This window comes from Nylanderia fulva, unplaced genomic scaffold (assembly GCF_048542155.1).
Source record: "Nylanderia fulva isolate GAGA-0341 unplaced genomic scaffold, ASM4854215v1 Scaffold20, whole genome shotgun sequence".
Lineage (NCBI taxonomy): Eukaryota > Metazoa > Arthropoda > Insecta > Hymenoptera > Formicidae > Nylanderia > Nylanderia fulva.
The window spans coordinates 80,782-97,846 of NW_028190264.1; the positions used below are offsets into that span (position 1 = coordinate 80,782).

Sequence of the window (17,065 nt, forward strand, 5' to 3'; positions counted from 1 at the left end):
ATCCCATAGACATTTGAATACATTATTTATAATATACATTTCTATCTATCTTCTCCCCTCTCTCCCTTCCCCTCTCTTGCTCTCTTCTTCTCATCTATCATCTCGTCTCTCTCTTCTTCTCTTTTTCTTCTGTCTCTCCTGTTCCCTGTCTTCTTCTCTTTTTCTTCTCCTTTTTCTCTTCTCCCTCCTCTCCTTTCTCTCGTTCTCACCTCTCTCCCTTCCCTCTCTTCCTCTCTTCTTCTCTCTCTGCTCTCGTCTCTCTCTTCTTCTCTTTTTCTTCTGTCTCTCCTGTTCTCTGTCTTATTCTCTTTTTCTTCTCCATTTTTCTCTTCTCCCTCACTACTTTCTCACCTTTCTCTCCGTGTCGCTCCCTTCGCCCCTCTTCTTCTCCCCTGCTCCCTTATTATAGTATCAATTGTAGTACCTAGGTGGCAGAAAATCACAATCGCGCATGCGTGAACATATACACATAAAAATGTGTACATATGTATCATATTATCATTCAGCTTCAGGTTATGAATTGTGAAGTACGAGTAAGGTGTTGTTTACGTGCGCTACATTTATTATCGATGCTCTGATTGTGCGAACGATTGCAAATTCTGTTTCGCAGAATCCTCTTCAGCAATCTTCGAGCATAAATGGTATGTAGATTAAATTACAATAAGCAAACATTGCAATTTATAACTTTTCTCTTCTATAGACACAATATTAAATTTCAAAATTTATTAATTCTTTTTATTTGAAATGATACCAGATTTAATGTAATAAACACTTGTCAAAAGTGCTAACCATCCTGACTGACATATATATATATATATATATATATATCTGTCAAATCACCAGGCTTCCAACGATGGTATTCCTCCACCTGCAGCTGTAACAGGATTTCCACCGGCGACTCCGAACATCGCATCCAGCTTCGTGCCACCCATCATGCCTGCAGCACCCTTCATTCCACCTCCCAGTCTACCACCAGGTCCTCCGGGTATAATGCCACCTCAGTTTTCTATTCCTCCTCCAGGATTTACCTTCCCCATCACGGCAGCGCCTTCTCCAGAGACTGGAGTCATAGGTTAATATCCAGTTGCTATTAATTATTCATATCAATACGATGTAAACTTGGACGTAACTATTTTTTCCTTCATTTGTAGCTGCATCGCCACAGATAACAGCACCAGGAATTCCTCCTCCCTCGCCTGTCCCCAACGACGTAGCCACTTCGACGTCCACGTCGGAGAAGAAGAGCGACTGGAGCGAGCACAAGGCACCGGATGGCAGAACGTATTACTATAATAGCATTACAAAACAATCGTTGTGGGAGAAACCAGATGAGTTGAAAACCCCCAGCGAGTTGTTGCTATCACAGTGTCCTTGGAAGGAATACAAATCGGAGAACGGCAAGATATACTATCACAATGTAACTACCAAAGAGTCCAGGTGGACGATACCACTGGAACTGGAAGAGCTGAAAACTCGAATCTTGGCTGAGGAGGCTGCAGCAGCTGCCGCAGCTGCTGTGGCAAATACTACAAATTCGTAAGTGAAATTAATTTATGATATATATATATATTTATTTATATATTTATATATATATTATAAATTTATTTCACATACTAATTATATGGTATATAAAAATATAAATGATTTATAATATATAAAGATATATATTTTTTTTTTAATTTTATTATTACATTTATTTTAATAATTTTATATATTTTCAGTAATATGGTTCCTGTAGCGATGCAGCACTTGTCACCGAATATCACGACTATATCGCAGACCAGCACACCAGAACCAGGTGGAAAATCTGCCATCGAGCTAGCGATGGCCGCGACTCTTGCGGCGATTAATATCCCGACACCGCCGACAAAACCGGACGAGGATAGCAATTCCGCGATGGGTTCGGCCAACGACAGTCGTACTAGCACACCCGAGCCGAAGATGCAATTCAAGGATAAAAAGGAAGCGATCGAAGCGTTTAAGGAACTGTTGAGGGAGAGGGACGTTCCGTCGAATGCGACGTGGGAACAGGCGGTTAAATTAATTCAGAACGATCCTAGGTATCCACAGATGAAGAAGCTGAACGAACGTAAACAGGTCTTCAATTCGTACAAGACGCAAAAGCTGAAGGAGGAGCGCGAGCAAGAGAGACTCAGGTAGATCTTTTACGTTTACTCAAGTTATAAAATTATATTAGTTGAAATCAGATGATAAGATGGTTTCTCTCTGACAGATTGAAAAAGGCGAAGGAGGATCTGGAGCAATTCTTATTGGAAAGCGATAGAATGCTGAGTACAACCAAGTATTACAAGTGCGAAGAGCTGTTTGGAAACCTGGAACTCTGGAGGGCAGTCGGGGATTCGGATCGCAGAGACATTTACGAGGATGTCATCTTCAATCTGGCTAAACGCGAGAAAGAGGAGGCGAAACAATTGAAGAAAAGGAATACCAAAAGATTGGCCCAAGTCCTAGATACCATGACCGAGGTGACGTACAGGACCACGTGGCAAGAAGCTCAAGCCTTGTTGCTGCAGCACCCTGCATTTGCCGAAGATGCAGACCTATTGGAGATGGATAAAGAGGATGCCTTGATTGTGTTCGAAAATCATATTCGCCAGTTGGAGAAGGACGAGGAAGAAGAGAAGGAGTGCGAGAAAAAACGCAGAAAACGGCAGGAGAGGAAGAACAGAGATGGTTTCATAGTACGCGTCATTAGCTGTTTTTGATTGATTATAATTATATTTTTTTCAGTATCTAGTTGTACTTAAGTGATCAAATTTTCTTTTTCATTAAGAACAATATAATCGAATTATTTGATTTTTTATATTTAGTTTTTTATATTTGGTATTTTATATTTTATTTTATATTTTAATCATATTATCTATTATTTCTCTTTTTACTCAAGATTTATTATTAATTTAATTCTTCATAAAAATCAATAATTTTATACTGTTTTTATATAAGAAGTATAGAAATAAAATGCAAACATATTATTTTTATGTTATATTATTCAAGTTCTCCGGCATTATAATATTAATTGAATTTGTAATATAATATTTAATATAATATATTGAATGAATATAATATTTAAGTAATATTTAATATCACATTTAATTTAATATAATATAATTAATATTTAATGGGATAATTATGATTTCAGTATCTACTCGATGAACTTCACGAGCAAGGCAAACTCACATCAATGTCGTTATGGGTGGAGTTGTATCCTATGTTGTCTGCTGATCTCCGATTTTCTGCTATGCTCGGCCAGTCGGGTTCGACCCCTCTAGACCTCTTCAAATTCTACGTTGAGGACTTGAAGTCTCGATTCCACGACGAGAAAAAGATTATTCGCGAGATACTGAAGGACAAGAATTTCGAGGTGCAAGTCAACACGACTTTCGAGGAGTTTGCCACGGTCGTGTGCGAGGACCGGAAGTCGGCGACTCTGGACGCGGGTAACGTCAAACTGACGTACAATCTGTTGCTGGAAAAGGCGGAGGCGCGCGAGAAGGAGCGCGTCAAGGAGGAAACGCGCAAGTTCAAGAAACTGGAGACCGGTTTCAAGAATTTGCTGAAGACGCTGAATGTCGATTATCAGATGACGTGGGAGGACGTGAGGGCAAAAATCGAGGAAGAGCAGGATTTCAAGGCCATCACTTTGGAGAGCGAGAGAATACGCATATTCAAGGAGTATCAGCACGAACTGGAGGAGAGCTGCAGTCATCATCATATTAGAAGCAAGAAGAAAAAGGCAAAGAAATTGAAACGCAAATCGCGATCGCGATCACACAGTGTGAGCATTCAATTGTTTCTGTTTTTAATTACTTCTATATAATTTAAATTTGAAATGATACAAAATTTATATCTCTTCTCTGAATAGGAATCGGAAGGTAGTGACAAAGGTTTGAAGAGAAAACGACAACATAAGTCACGTTCACCTAGCATTCCAAGTAAGTCCGACAGTTCCGAATCCGAAACAAGGAAATCTAAGAGAAAGAAGAACAAACGGAAAAGGGGCCGCAGTCATTCTGTATGTATTAAATATTTTATTATATAAAAAGGTGACTCTTCTCTCGACCGTACTGGCAAATATTATTTATTAAATCACAACGTTTCGACCCTTCTTTGAGTCCTTATCAAGTGTTTTGTGAAAATAAAAATAAAATTATAATTTTAAGATATCAAGAACGAACATAGTGTCGGTTTGACAACACAGACTAAGAGTCTTGACGTGTATTTTATATTTTATTTTATATTTATTTTATATTTTATTTTATATTTATTTATATTATTTTATTTTATATTTTATTTTATATTTTAGTCGTATTATTTATTATTTCTCTTTTTATTCGAGATTTAATTCCTCATAAAAATCAATAATTTTATACTGTTTATTATATAAGAAGTATAGAAATGAAATGTAAAACAAATTATTTTTTATGTTATATTATTCAAGTTCTCTGGCATTATAATATTAATCATATTTTTAATATATTTGATTTCATATAAAATAATTATGTCATTAATATAATAATTAATATAATAAAAACGTAGATATTTGAGAATCGTCAGACAGAATTTAAAAAAAAGATTTTTTTTTTAATTAATATAATATTGAATAAATATAATATTTAAGTAATATTTAATATACTATTTAATATAATATAATTTTCAAAGTAGATTTTATATATAATTTCATCACATTTCTCAATATTTCCAGCGCTCGCACTCGAGGGTTGCATCTTCCGAGGAGGCTTCTCCGGATAGAAAACGGAAAGAGGAGAAGCACCGGAGACCCTCGGTTCACAGCGAGGGATCTGTCACGGAAAATAACGAGCATCATGAACTTTCCGAAGACGAGTTGGAGAAACAACGGGCGCAACTTTTGCGCGAGCTTCAAATGCAACAATAGGAGAACTGAAAACTATGTCAAGTCCTTGTGTTGTGCGACTCGAGAAAGCGAGATAATGCTCTTTCTAAATTGCTTTTTTTTTCTCGTTAACTAATGATGTATAACTGTCTTTTCCGACTGTATCGTTGAAAAAAATCATGTTCCTTACTACTTTATTCAAAAAATGACAATATATTTATAGAATTCAACGAATTTGAAAGAACGAGTCGAGTCACGTTTGCTTTTAAGAAAGCTCATAAATCTGAAATACGTATCTACACATATTTAACGAGGACGTTTGCATAAAAATAGATTATATGACATAACGTATTCCAATCTTCCACCAGGCAAGTGATCTTTTCTAAAGATGAATGTGACTTGTCTCATCTTTTATTCTTTAGCGATTTAACGATCACATTGTATTCTTTTCACAACAAGTGCAAAATATGATGGCTAAATCAACTTTTCTGAAACGTATTTTTCTCTTTGCTACACTAAGCCTAATAAAATTGTCATCACGTAGATAATGTAATCCATATATTATCCACTTTGATGTCAGGCAATTAGCCTAATATATTTAATAATAATACTTGTAATTAGCCTAATATATTTAAGAATTTATTGTTTATTTTTATTTATACTCTCTTTGTCAAGTAATAATAATAATACTGCTATATTTCTATTTTTATTTTACATTACTTTTTTATTACTACTTTTAGCTTAGAAGGTTGGCAAAATAGAAATGCATAATTTCCTTCAATTTTATTTTAAAAGAAAACAATTTTGTATACTACTGGGTATCTTGAGAAAAGATATTTCAATTACATAACATTTCTATATAATCAATCCTGTATTTGATCCAATATGTTTGATATTTAATTATGCTTTTATTTATTGCAACAATAATTAATATTATTAATTCTATGAGCGAAACAAATTGATGCTGAAAGCGGATTTCTTATAGAAAACAAAGAAATAGAAAATAATTGCGAATATAAAAATTGACTCCGTTTTGTAAAATTTTTAATCAAATAAGGAATCGATATATGTTAAAATATTTGCATTTAAAAATTCAACTCTGATTGATTCTCACTTATCTTGTGCGAAATTATCGCACGAGGTACATATACATACATGCGACATACATTATGTATGATTGACCATTATTGATTTTGATTAGGCCTAATGTAGTCACAAGTGATATGGATTTAAGTTGTAAAAAACGACGATGCCTAATACTTTGACTCCTCTTTTGAATAAAAAAATATTTTATTTTAATACACATATAAGAACTCTAAAATATTATATTTTTATATATTACATTTTTTATTATAATATGTAGAATATAACTTTTATTTCGAATATTATATTTTGTTATAAGATATAATATATTTTATATATTATATTTTTATTATATTTTATAATAATAAATATATAAAATATATAATACATATATATATAATTATATATTTTATAATATAATAAATATATATATATTATATTATATAATAAATATATATTTATAAAATATATTTATTTTATATAAGTATTATATTTTATTTATAATATGTATTATGTAAGGTAATATAATATAATTTAATATATATATATATATATATATATATATATATATATATATATATATATATTATAATTTTATATTATAACTAGAGTTGGGACGAGCACAGAAAGGGTAATAAAATCGACTGTGAAAGTAGACCAGAGACAGAGACAACATTTGATAATAATTTTCAGCAACCCCAGGGTGATCTCCAGGTGATATCCTAGGTACGTTCCTGATCGTTTCCACGAGAAGAAGGTGGGGGAGCCCGTAGTAGGCAGCGTTCGCCCGATGGTGCGCGGTGGCGTCGAACTGTGTTTCAACTCAGTTTTGGCGATTCGGCACAACGAGTGCCGAGGAAGAGAAGGAGGTGGAGGAGCCGGAGAAGAGGAAGAAAAAGAGAGCTGCCGATCGTGTCGCGAGAACGTCCGTCGAGAACTGTCAGTCGAAGGGCTCCTTTGCCCTCGAGCATCGCGTTTGACGAAGGGCGCCGACGTCATCCCACTGTCCTTGTAACCGCTGAACCATGTTGGGCCTGGTGTGTCGTCAGGCGTTGCTGGCGAATACCCAAAAGTGAGTATTTGAATCTTTCAATCGCATATTCTTCATTTCTGCGAAGTTGCGTCAACCTTCCCAGAGCTTTTTTCTCCTCTTTTTTCATCAATCAATGACTGTGAATAATGTATCGATCATCGTATAGTCCTAGGGTAACCTGGATTTTCTCCCACCTGGTCTTGCGAAAAAAAAGAATTTATTGTCACATGCTAAAGTGACACCTTGACGATGATGATGATGATGATGATGATGATGATGTATGAATTAATGCGAAAAAAAAGAAATTATTGTCACATGCTGAAGTGACACCTTGACGATGATGATGATAATGATGATGATGACGATGATGATGATGATGTATGAATCAATGCGAAAAAAAAAGAAATTTATTGTCATACTGAAATGACACCTTGATGATGATGATGATGATGATGTATGGATCAAGAAGGTTCTCTATCAGAATGAATGATGATGGTGTGTCATGTGTTGTTGATTTAACACGTCTGAAATCATATGTGAATGTTCTTGCAACATCAAATATTGTATTTGATGCGTAAAGAAAAAAAGTAATCTTTGACTGACATCATCATTGTTGATGCTGGTCATTAATGAATGTGCTCTGACCACAAAACTCGGCTATATTTTATATCGTGTTGCGTTCTACATTAAGGTCAGATTTTTCTTGAGAAGAAAAAAATCGTCGAACGGAGTAATTCTTGAAAAATAAAGTAATACTTGATGTAATTTATTTCTGAAAATTTGCAAAAATTAATTGTAATTAACGTACAAGTGTAAGAAGCTTAATGGATCATACAGACAACATTTATTTTTATATAAATTTAGAATTTATATTTTTACATAAATTTTCGCGATTTAATATTTATTGAAGATTCAGTAGTCATCTTTTTTTTACAATTTTTTTAAAATTAAATTACACGTGTCAGTGTGTCATTTGCAAAAAAAAAATAAGAATTTGTGAGTGTCTTTATTTTTTTTTATTTGTGAAGAGAAAATTTTCTTAATCACGACAAATGTTTTCTTTGTTAATTAATTTTAATTTTCTAACTAAATAACTAAAATTGAAAATAAACAATTGTAAAAAATATCTTGAATACTATGTAATCTTAATATTATTAATGGGAGATAAATGTTTATTTAAATTAACTTTTAATTAACAATTCAATTTCCGTCAGACTTTATAATTGACAATATAATCAACATTTATGCGTGAAAACAATTAAAAATGGATATAAACAATTATAAAAAACATCTCGAATACAATATAATCTTAATGTTATTATGGGAGCGATATATCCCCTTTTTGGTAGATGAAATTTATGTTTATAATCCGTCATAATTATCTATATTAATTATCGATGATCCCGCTAATTAAGGTCAAGCGAAGAGAATATTATATAACATATATTTTCTTCCCGCGTGTTTATATGAATGTTCTCTCCTTCGTCTCTTCTAATATATATTAATTTAATAGTTAAGTTATCGATTAGATCGCGATAATTTTTATCAGCATACGAGACGAAGATGTTCTTACATATATACGGTTGCAATATTAAATAAATCACTTTTGGTCAAGTACGACATAAGTAAACAAGAGGCTCGTCTCGAAACTCAAATGCATATTTGACGAGGACGATAAGATTGTCAACTCGAGATTCCACCGTAAAGATGCCTAAATAAATATTTGAAAATCTTATCGGGGCTCTCTTAAGAGTACTTAGATAAATTTTTTATCTGCTGGTGCGTCTTTCTTCCGGAAGAAATTAAAAACAATTTAATTATCAATTATTATTATTATCATTATTTGTTTTCTTTTCTATTAATTGTCATTTTTTTCTATTATTATTAGTATTATAAATTTCTCTTCTATTATTATTATTAGTTTTTATTATACATTTCTCTTCTATTATTTATTATTACTATTATTGTTTTTTCTCTTCTATTACTTATTATTTTTTATTATGAATTTCTCTTCTATTATTATTTATTATTACTACTATTGTTTTTTTTCTTCTATTATTTATTATTATTATTATATTTTCTTCTATTAATTATTATGAATTATTATTATTATTATTATTATTTCTTTTCTATTAATTATGAATTATTATTTCTATTACTGATTTTTTCTTTTATTAATTATTACCTATTATTAATTTTTTCCTCTTTTATTAATTATTTTATTATTTTGCAGGGTCAGCGCCAGATGTCTAGGGTCAATAGTGCCGGTGCCAAATCCTCCGGAATTTCCTCTGGAGAATGAACCGGTTCTCAGTTACAAGAAGGGCAGCCCAGAGAGAGCGGAGCTGGAGAAGGTCCTGGGGAAGATGGCTACCGAATGCGAGGAGGTGCCGTTAGTAATCGGCAACGAGGAGATCAAGACCGACCTGTGCAGGCACCAGGTCATGGTACGTCGCATCATATCAATTAAGCATAACAAAAGATGTATAATAGTTTCCAAGCTAAATATTGGATAGTTACAGTCAGCAAAACGACTCGCAGAGTCCGATGTCTATTATTTAGCTTTGAGCCTATTACATTTTTTACACAACAGATCATAAGTTGCAACATATGAGAAAACCAGCTGATTTTATTGGGATTCAATTTCATCCAGGATTTTATATCTCAAAAAGCCTCCATGAAATCTTGTATAAAATAAAATCTTGATAAGATCAGGTAATTGTCTTATACATGTTGTAACTTTAGTAACTTACAACACGAAATGTCAAATGGGACAACTAGTAACTCTTACTTACTCGTCTAAAACTTCTCTCCTACATTGACCGCAATTTTCCCTCTCCAGCCGCACAATCACCGGGAGAAGATCGCCAAGTACTACTGGGCGACGCCGGAGCTGGTGAAGAAGGCGATCGACGTTGCGGTGAAGGCGCAACGCGAATGGGAGAGGCAGCCGATCGAGAAGCGACTGGAGCTGTGGCTGAGGATAGCCGATCTGATGGCGAGCAAGTACAGGCAACAGCTGAACGCCGCGACCATGCTCGGGCAGAGCAAGACCGTGATACAGGCGGAGATCGACAGCGCGGCCGAGCTGATCGACTTCTTCCGGATGCACGCGTACTTCGCGCGGGAGAGCCTCAAGTATCGGCCGATCTCGCCGAATCGGCAGATCCTGAACTCGATGAGGTACCGCGGCATGGATGGCTTCGTCGCGGCGATCTCGCCCTTCAACTTCACCGCGATCGGCGGCAACCTCAGCTACACGCCGGCTCTGATGGTTTGTAAAACGTGGTTGCAAACCTGAATGGACACGCGCGCGCTTTAGTCGAGGCTCTCACTCGCGTCATAATAATGTATCACGAGCGCGTGTCAATCATGTGCGATTGCAGGGTAACGCCGTGCTATGGAAGCCGTCTGACACCGCGTTACTGTCCAACTGGTGGATCTTTAAGATATGCAGGGAGGCCGGGGTGCCGCCCGGCGTGGTGAACTTCGTCCCGTGCGACGGCCCGGTCTTCGGGGACACCATCACGTCCTCGCCCTACCTAGCCGGGCTCAACTTCACCGGCTCGGTGCCGACGTTCAATCGCCTCTGGGCGCAGGTCGGTCAGAATCTCTCCAGGTACAGGAACTACCCGAAGTTGATCGGCGAGTGCGGCGGTAAGAATTATCACTTCGTGCACGCCAGCGCGGACGTCGACTCGGTCGTCTACGGGACCATCAGGAGCGCCTTCGAGTTCAACGGACAGAAGTGTTCCGCCTGCAGTAGGATGTACGTGCCGGAGTCTCTCTGGGCCAAGGTTAGCGAAGACACATTATTACTATTATTGTTTTTTCTCTTCTATTATTTATTATTACTATTATTGTTTTTTCTCTTCTATTATTTATTATTATTATTATTATTATTATATTTTCTTCTATTAATTATTATGAATTATTATTATGCCGTGTTGTTAATTTTTCTGTCAAAGGCAATTTTAAGACGCCTGCGGCTATGTCAGATTGTGACGTCAGAAGCCTTAAATGTAAAAGATATGAAAGAGAGGAGGTGTTATAAAGATATTGTCGTGATACATTAATGAAGAGATGAAAAGTTATGCGTTAACAGAAGGATTAAATTAACTTTGAACGTAATTAATTTTTAATTTAATTTTTTTCAACCATTTTTTTGGTTTTAGGTAAAGGACGGTCTTTTAGCTCTTCGCCAGAAACTCACGATCGGCGATGTTCGAGATTTTACTGTGTTTACCGGCGCCGTTATAGACGCCACCGCGTTTAAACGTATCTCCGGTTACATCGATTATGCGAAGAAATCACCCAAGATGGAAATCCTCGGCGGTGGAGGCTACGATGACTCGTACGTTTTGTGAACACTATTATTATTATCAATTTATGATGATGATGATTATTAATGCAACCTTAATGTTGCAATCCATTCTAAGATACGAATTTTCCTTTCTAGATGCGGATATTTCATCGAACCAACAATAGTGCAAAGCAAGGATCCAAAAGAGAAACTCATGACGGAAGAAATATTCGGTCCGGTGCTTACGATATACGTTTATAAGGATTCCGACCTGGACGAAACCATAAAACTGGTAGAAACATCCACACCTTACGCTCTAACAGGCGCGATATTCGCGGAAGACGAGTAAGTAAGAGTTACTAGTTGTTCCATTTGACGTTTCATGTTGTAAGCTACTAAAGCTACAACATGTAAGAAAATTAGCTGATCTTACCAAGATTTTATTTTATACAGGATTTTATGGAGGCTTTTTGAGATATAAAATTCTAGATGAAATTGAATCCTAATAAAATCAGCTGGTTTTCTCATATGTTGCAGCTTATGATCTGCTGTGTAAAAAATGTAATAGGCTCAAAGCTAAATAATAGACATCGGACTCTGCGAGTTGTTTTACTTACTGTAACTATTCAATATTTAGCTTGGAAACTATATTATACATCTTGTGTTTAACAAGTCATAAGCTAAAATGTATGAGAAAACCTGCTGATGTTATCCAGATTCAATTTTAACAAGGATTTCATAAATAGATTCAAGAACCCCGTTAATTAATTCTATATAAAATTGAATCTTGGTAGGATCAGCTGGTTTTCTCGTATGTTGTAGCTTATGATCTGCTGAACAAAAATTGTAATAGGTTCAAAGCTAAATAATAGATATCGGGCTCTGTGAGTTGTTTGATTGGCTGTAATTATCCAATATTTAATTCGGAGACTATATATCTTTTGTTTAGCAAGTCATAAATTACAACGTATGAAAGAATCAGCCCAATTCCAGCGAAAGCTAATATCCTATACATTTGATGCAGGGTCTTTTAGATGAAAAATGTTAAATATTGTATTTTAAATTGCTGAATTCTCCAAACTTGAAGACATGTAAATTATTATTCTTCTCGTTTGGAGGAACTGGGCGAGGAAGGCGCTGGAGGATTTGAAATATACCGCTGGCAATTTCTACGTGAATGACAAATCGACCGGATCGGTGGTCGGCCAGCAACCCTTTGGCGGAAGTCGAATGTCCGGGACGAACGACAAAGCCGGCGGACCTCATTATGCACTTCGTTGGGCGTCTCCGCAGTCCATCAAGGAGAACTTTGCGCCTATACGAGAGTTTGACTATCCGTACATGAGATCCTAAACGCGGATAATTCCGTTGTCAATTCATCGATGTGATTACGGACGTATCTGGTAATTTAGATTGGCGATAGGCGCGTCGAGAAATATCTGATCAGAAGAGAAATGAATGTTTTGAAGCAGTATATATCACGGTATTAATTCACTCTTCATTGATTCGAAAAATAGGGTTTTCATCGAGGTGTCACATAAATTCGCAACACATTAAAAACGTCATTCTTAAATTAAGTTTCTTAATTGAGAAAGGCAAATATGATTACAGGAATAACATGAAATATTATATATTACATATTCCAAAATTTTATTCGATTAATATCATTTCTGACTTATCAATCAGAAAGAAAAAACGAGAGAACTTTTAACAAAGAAAAAAAATAAAAAAAAAGAGTAAAAATAAACAAGATGAAATACAATCTAAAATGCTAGATTAATTTAACGTAAATAAAAATTGAAAAAAAATTGAATTTGTGTGCTCTTTGTTTCGATGAAAAGCACGATAAATGAATTTGCGACCGCAGTTTTGCTATGCACAATAGGGAGACACGACTAGATTTTTTTTAGACGAACCAATGCTAGAAGGAGAAGTCACACACACACACACACACACACATTTACACAGCTTTGTAAGAGAGTTACATTTAATAATGCCTTCGAATGTTTTTGATGAAGTCTTACTATCCAGGACATTGCTTTGAAGAATTTAAACATACGATCAAAGTATCATCTAATAAAACGCGAGATCTCCTCAGTTTGTACCGAGATATACATCCTTTTTCTTCGTGTCTCTCCCTCTCGGTACAATATAATACTTTTATAATTCAGGTAATTTAGAGGAAGAAAGAACGACGCGTTTAATCAACTATTAAGATACTTTGATTACATGTGAGATAATCTTTCACAGAATGTGCAATCGATACTGAGATATCGTTATTGCCAAGTGTCCTGAATGTCCTGAGAATCGACGGGGATAGAATAAATAATGTTTAATGTGATCGATAAAGCGCTTCGGCTTAAGAAGATCCTGTTTACGCGACGCGCTAATAAATATTCTGTTTTTTCTTTTTTAATTACTACTAGGGAGATTGTGTGATGTGCGGATATGCAGTGACTCTTTGGTTCCTTTTTAATGTACCTTGTAAGATTGTATATATACAGAAAGACGATCTCTGTAATAACGGTTAATGTAGGATTAGATACACCCTTTAGACCCGACATCGATTTGTCCTCTATTCTCTCGTGCGAGATTGACGTGATTTCGCGAGTTGATGAGCCGAGAGGACATATTAATTGACAATATATATTGTATACTGCGGCAAATGTTACAGCGTTATTTAAGTGTACAATAGCAATAAAAAATATATATATATAAATTGATATTTATATCTTTACAAACATATTCTCTCTCAGATAACAAGCGTACGTCATTTTGACGTCGATGACGTCATAGATATCAAAATGACGTCATTTTGACGTCGAATTTACGTCTTAGATATCAAAATGACGTCATAGATATTAAAAGACGTCATTTTGACGTTTAATGACGTCAGTTTGTTATACTTGGACTGCTTTGTATCTAATTTATACTGTAATAAAAAAGCGCGCCATTTTTTGAAATACCGGATGTGACGTCACGCGTTATCTCGAGAGATCGAGACTCGAAATCTCGAATCTCGGTCGGTCTTTCTTTCGTGATTCCACGCGTAGGAAAGAACTAATGTGAGTAAATTCACGAAATTTTTCAATATTATCCTACATATAAATGTTACGATGACGAAACAGTTTTTGCATGATTTTTATTAAGTTATGTAAAACGTTTAAAAAGTCCTTGTAAAACAAAATATCGTTTTACAAAACATTTTATCAGTTTCGTGCATTTTTAGGTTAAGTTGTATTTCAATGAATAATAATGCTTCAAATATATTTCAATTATTAATTCAAATATCAAGAATTATTGCATTTTGCAATATTCTTAATGCAATTTCTGCGTCTTTAGACAATTAATAATTATATTAATTATATTGTATAATTATTATTATTATATCATATATTTAATATTATTATTATTAATATATTGTGTAATTAATGTTATTATATTAATATATTATATATTGTATAATTAATAATAATATTAGTTATACAATATATTAATTTTTTACATATTATATATATGACAGTAGTTGATAGTAATAATTGATAATACTTGGAAACTTATTTCATTATACAAGTATAATTATTGTAACGACATATCAGATGTAATTTTAGTTATTAACAATATTTGCAACAAGTTAAAACTTTTTCAAGGTAAAAATAATGTTCTGTGACGCAACACCTTTTATAACATTTTCCTTTAAATTGCAGAATGGCGGACGCTGCTCCAGCCGCTCGCGGAGGCTTTCGTGGAGGTTTCGGTTCTCGCGGAGCTGGAGGCGATCGTGGAGGCCTGAGAGGTCGAGGTCGAGGCAGAGGTCGAGGACGCGGCCGTGGACGCGGCAAGGAAGACAGCAAAGAGTGGATCCCCGTCACCAAGCTGGGTCGTCTGGTCAGAGACGGCAAGATCCAATCCCTCGAACATATCTATCTATTCTCCTTACCAATCAAGGAGTACGAGATTATCGACAAGTTCCTTGGACCGGATCTGAAGGACGAGGTTTTGAAAATCATGCCTGTACAGAAGCAGACCAGGGCAGGTCAACGTACACGTTTCAAGGTAAACCTAAAGTCTTCTTCCTGTCTTTGACAATTATTTTATATTAATATATATTATATTTTATATATTATATATTTTATATTATATTTTATATATTATATATTATATTATATATATTATATGTTTTATATTATATATATTAATATTTTATATTATATTTTATATATTATATTTTATATATTATATTTTATATATTATATGTTTATATATTATATTTTATATATTAATATCATATTACTATTTAATCTCTATATTTATCTATTATATTTTACCTATATTATATTTTATATAATATATTATCATTTTATATATTAATATGTTTATATATTATATTTTATATATTAATATTTTATATTTTCTTATATTAATTATTTTAATAAATTAAAATTGATAAAGATACAACAAGAATCTCTAATATGGACTAAACAAGGCTAAGATGCTTCATATGACAAGACTGAGTAAAATGAAATTCTGTACAGGCTTTCGTCGCCATCGGAGACAGCAACGGTCACATTGGACTGGGAGTCAAGTGCTCGAAGGAGGTGGCCACTGCGATTCGCGGTGCCATCATCCTCGCCAAGCTCTCCGTCGTTCCTGTTCGACGCGGTTACTGGGGCAACAAGATCGGCAAGCCTCACACGGTGCCGTGCAAGGTGACAGGGAAATGCGGCTCCGTGCAGGTGCGCCTGATACCGGCGCCTCGTGGTACCGGCATCGTGTCCGCCCCGGTTCCCAAGAAGCTGCTGCAAATGGCTGGTATTGAGGACTGTTACACCTCGGCCAGGGGATCCACCTGCACGCTCGGCAACTTCGCCAAGGCGACTTACGCCGCGATCGCCAAGACGTACGCATACCTTACGCCCGACTTGTGGAAGGAGCAGGCTCTTGCTAAGGCGCCGTATCAAGAATACGCCGACTTTCTGTCGAAGACACACAAGGGAGGCGTTAGAGCGGCCGAGGTTGTCTAAATAAAACGTTCTCCAGGCCCAGGAGAGCCTTTTGAAAACATTGTAAAACGAGTCTCATTATTTTCCTTCCGCATCTTTCAATTCCTTGAAAGTTAGTATATGTATATATATGCAAAATTTAGACGGTTTTTGATTTATCGATATGTTGAGGAAAGCTTAGATTTTTATTTATCTGTTTTAAATGATATATGTAATTTTAGGGGAAAGTGCAATTTTTATTTAATTAAGAAATTTATGATATAATGCTAAAAATAATATTACTTGATTATTTATGGAAGATATATTCTATGATTATTTTAATTATTAGCATAATGCATTTATTTTTTAATTTATTAATATATTTTATTTGTCAGAGAAATTTAAACTTATGTCTGTTTTAAATAATATGAATAATTTTAGTAGGCACATTTTTTAATTACAAAATTTCTTTTATAACGTCAAAAGAAAAAAATTACTTGATGTATTATTTCATGATTATTTTAATGATACTATTATAATGCATTTGTTTTCTAATTAATATATTTTGATGACAGAAGTTTAGATCTACATTGTAAATAATATCTATGTGTAATTTTAGTAAATGCGTTTTTCATTTCATTATAATATAACAGAAAAAGTTTTATAGTATAAATTAGAAATTTATAAAATAACAGAAAAATTAACATATATTATTTATTGAAGATATATATTTCATAATTATTTTAATTAGTATTTTTTATTATAATTTTTATTATAATATTTGTATTTTG

General features: G+C 34.3%; 3 protein-coding genes across 3 annotated transcripts; all 3 read left to right on the forward strand.

Moving 5' to 3' along the window:
• Positions 1-506: 506 nt before the first annotated feature.
• On the forward strand, positions 507-5,361 carry Prp40 (pre-mRNA processing factor 40). Its single transcript, XM_029319719.1, has 8 exons — positions 507-641; positions 844-1,072; positions 1,152-1,536; positions 1,722-2,156; positions 2,234-2,702; positions 3,161-3,796; positions 3,884-4,033; positions 4,724-5,361. The coding sequence occupies exons 1-8, from the start codon at positions 639-641 to the stop codon at positions 4,913-4,915; spliced, it is 2,499 nt and encodes an 832-aa protein (XP_029175552.1). The 5' UTR covers positions 507-638; the 3' UTR covers positions 4,916-5,361.
• A 1,351-nt stretch (positions 5,362-6,712) lies between these two features.
• On the forward strand, positions 6,713-14,011 carry P5CDh1 (delta-1-Pyrroline-5-carboxylate dehydrogenase 1). Its single transcript, XM_029319914.2, has 7 exons — positions 6,713-7,028; positions 9,223-9,436; positions 9,832-10,263; positions 10,376-10,786; positions 11,165-11,343; positions 11,449-11,637; positions 12,411-14,011. Exons 1-7 carry the CDS (start codon positions 6,982-6,984, stop codon positions 12,643-12,645), a joined length of 1,707 nt encoding a protein of 568 aa, XP_029175747.1. The 5' UTR covers positions 6,713-6,981; the 3' UTR covers positions 12,646-14,011.
• Positions 14,012-14,309: 298 nt separating this feature from the next.
• On the forward strand, positions 14,310-16,364 carry LOC114944043 (small ribosomal subunit protein uS5). Its single transcript, XM_029319764.2, has 3 exons — positions 14,310-14,357; positions 15,000-15,348; positions 15,828-16,364. The coding sequence occupies exons 2-3, from the start codon at positions 15,001-15,003 to the stop codon at positions 16,314-16,316; spliced, it is 837 nt and encodes a 278-aa protein (XP_029175597.1). The 5' UTR covers positions 14,310-14,357; position 15,000; the 3' UTR covers positions 16,317-16,364.
• Positions 16,365-17,065: the final 701 nt, after the last annotated feature.